The sequence below is a fragment of the Propithecus coquereli genome, unplaced genomic scaffold (assembly GCF_000956105.1).
Source record: "Propithecus coquereli isolate 6110/MARCELLA unplaced genomic scaffold, Pcoq_1.0 Scaffold202, whole genome shotgun sequence".
NCBI lineage: Eukaryota > Metazoa > Chordata > Mammalia > Primates > Indriidae > Propithecus > Propithecus coquereli.
Window position 1 is genome coordinate 542263 of NW_012145190.1, and position 1516 is coordinate 543778.

The following is a 1516-nucleotide window of genomic DNA, read 5'->3' on the forward strand; positions in this document are numbered from 1 at the left end:
ACCTCAAACTCCTGAGCTCAAGCGATCCTCCTGCCTTGGCCTCCCAGAATGCTAGGATTATAGACATACACCTGACCTATTGGACACTTTTTAATGACTAAAATGTTCTGCAGTGTCCCCAATCCCAAGCCCTCTATTTTAACCTAGCAATGTCCCCAGCTACTGCCAGGATCCCCTCCGCTCCACCCAGCTGCTTCAGAGCTTTGCGTTCCACTCTCTTCCCCACTTCCTCACCACCCACTCACCCCTCAATGCTTTGCAACTAGTTTCTGCCGGTGATTGGACTGAAACTGCTCTCTTCGAGGACTGTGCTGTAAAATCGAAAGCCTTTTCTCAGGCATCACGCGGAGATTACTTTCTGTTTCCCCTGTCACCCATGGTGTGCTCCAGCTCTTTTACCTCTCAGTCCCTCCTGGCCGTTGGTTCAACTGATGGCTACATCACGCCATTTCTACCTCTGCAGCGTATCTTGCATGTGGGCCTTTTCCCTACATCCAGTGTTAACCCCTGAATTTGGTTCTCTTTCCTTTCCTGGGTTAGCACAAAAATCTTGTTTCCCTGTGTTTGATCTTTCTCTTTTCTAATCCATTCTCCACAAGGCTGCTTGATCAAACTTCCTAAATCACTGCTTAAGTCAAGCTCAAGTCCTGAGCTGACCTCTTTGCTGGCCTGTCCTTGCCTACTGGACTAACCTTCATCTAGCCCCTCTGGTCCTTTACAGTTCAGCCCTGCACGACCTCCAAAGCTCCCATCCCACCACTCCCCACCATAGCCACTGGTCTGGACATGTTTTCTCCCTTCTTCCCCGAAACCTCTCAACATTGACAAGTTCCTCCTCCTCCCTCCCTCTTCACTTTCAGTCAGATTCCCCATGACATATTCCCATCACGTGAGGCCATTCCTGCTCTGCTGCCTGATTGCCAAGACTCCTTCTTCAAAGCCCCTGGCTCTTTGCTTTATTAATCACCAACTACCTTCTTCTTAGTGTTACATTGTAACTCCCCTAACGGAGTGTAAATTCCTTAATGGGCTCATATGTCCTACTAGAATTACATGGGGAACCTGTTTTCTACATATAATGAGCTCCATAAATGTCAAACTGAAGATCCAACTACTTCTGCAGGCAGGTTTACACGTGCTTAGAATGCTGGATTAAAATTTTCATCTCACCTGATGTTCAGTGAGATCAAGCCACTTTATGGGAAACAGGGAAGGGGAATCACTTATATACTGGTTTCTGGATGCAGTAATGGTGTGATTAATATTAATCCTTGTTGCCCTCCATTAGTGCTTCCCCCCATCTCCAGGGCCCACTCTCACTCTTGGCTTTCATTATAATGGATTCGAGACAGGATTTTGTGCTCCGTTTGGCATTCACCAATCCCCTTCCAGAAAATGTTAGCCAGTAAGGCTTAATATCATCTAGGTGTATTTGCATTTAATGGGATATCTTTGAAGACAAAAGCATTTGAAGCAAGAGGAATGAAGTTATTTTCATTATGGCCACGACTGATTA

The 1516-nt window shown here is 46.2% G+C and overlaps 1 protein-coding gene across 1 annotated transcript in view; it reads right to left on the reverse strand.

The window, feature by feature from the left end:
• Positions 1–698, reverse strand: part of LOC105809940 (B-lymphocyte antigen CD20-like) — an 8642-nt gene extending 7944 nt beyond the window's left edge. Inside the window, exon 1 of the mRNA XM_012643849.1 lies at positions 693–698. Within this exon, the coding sequence (XP_012499303.1) occupies positions 693–698 (6 nt within the window). The remainder of the gene's footprint in view (positions 1–692) is intronic.
• Between the last annotated feature and the right edge of the window lie 818 nt (positions 699–1516).